Source organism: Euprymna scolopes, chromosome 43 (assembly GCF_053919585.1).
Source record: "Euprymna scolopes isolate OS-2025 chromosome 43, ASM5391958v1, whole genome shotgun sequence".
Lineage (NCBI taxonomy): Eukaryota > Metazoa > Mollusca > Cephalopoda > Sepiida > Sepiolidae > Euprymna > Euprymna scolopes.
In genome coordinates, this window is record NC_136524.1 from 63602666 (window position 1) to 63603834 (window position 1169).

At 45.9% G+C, this 1169-nt stretch overlaps 1 protein-coding gene across 1 annotated transcript; it reads right to left on the reverse strand.

The window, feature by feature from the left end:
- Positions 1 to 320: 320 nt before the first annotated feature.
- On the reverse strand, positions 321 to 809 carry LOC145268431 (uncharacterized). Its single transcript, XM_080123991.1, has one exon. The coding sequence runs from the start codon at positions 807 to 809 to the stop codon at positions 321 to 323; it is 489 nt and encodes a 162-aa protein (XP_079980117.1).
- Between the last annotated feature and the right edge of the window lie 360 nt (positions 810 to 1169).

Genomic DNA, 1169 nt, shown 5'->3' on the forward strand with positions numbered 1-1169 from the left:
GGGATGGATGTGGAGGCAACTTGAGAGGTGTGGGTGGCTAGGCTAGAAGTCTTGTTGCTGCTTGGGGGAGAGCAGAGCAAGGTCATCAGCAAAGTCATGGTCAGAGGGTCCACTGGATGCCATCCCTCTGTCTGTCCATCGTTCAACTCATCACTCAGTCAATGGCGAGGAGAAACAAAAATGGTGACAGAAGGCATCCATGTCGTACACCAGTCTGTTGAAATGACGCGCCAACTGTTCTCCATGAACAACCTGACAAGCCATTCCCTCATACGACTCCTTGATAATTCTCATTATCGTTTTTCTGGGATCCTATAGTGCTAGAGAAGTTGCCACAAGGTGTCAAAGTGTATACTGTCGAAAGCCTTTAGGAAGTCCATGAAGTTAATGTACAATGGGGAATTCCACTCCAGAGACTGCTCGACTATGATGTATAGCATGGCGATCTGGTTGGTACAGGATCTGTCCCGCCTGATGCCTCTATAGTTCTCACAGCTGCTAAGATCTTCTTTCTTGGGCAGTTTTATGTGTTCATTTTTCCAATCTGTTGGTACCTCTTCTTGTTCCCAGATCTTCTCAAAGTGTAGTAGTAGCATGTCGGCTGTTGTTTCTGTATCCATCTTGACGGCTTCTGCAGGAATTCCATCTGAGTCGGCTGCCTTGCCCTTTTTCATCTTCTTGATGGCGCAGGTGATCTCTTCTTTCGTTGGTGGATCACAGTCTATATCGATGTCTGTGTGTGCTTCAGTGATGTCTGGTGGGTCCTCAGGAGCTGGTCTGTTGAGAACTTCCTTGAATGTTCCACCCATCTCTCAAGTTGTTTTTCAGAGTTTGTAATGGTTTGTCTTTGACCGGTTGTTCTGGTCTACTGTACTTGCCTGCCAGCTTCTTAGTTGTCATATGCAGGTCTTCCATGTTGCCATGGTAAGCTGCTTCTTCTGCCAGGCTGTCTATGTAGTCTCTCTTGCCTTTCTTTACACTTCTCCTCACTTCTTTGTGGACTTTTGTATATTCTGCTTGGGCTGCCTCTTTGCTGATCTTGTACATCTGTCATTAACTGCTTTTTTTCCTGAGTCTTCTCACTTGAATCTTCTGTAAGGCGTCCATAGAGATCCAGTCTTTGTGTTGGTTCTTCTTTGGCCCAAGCACTTCTTGGCATGTTTTCATAA

Coding starts and splice junctions, on each gene's coding strand:
- LOC145268431 (XM_080123991.1), bottom strand. CDS start 809: ATGGGTGGAACATTCAAGGAAGTTCTCAACAGACCAGCTCCTGAGGAC.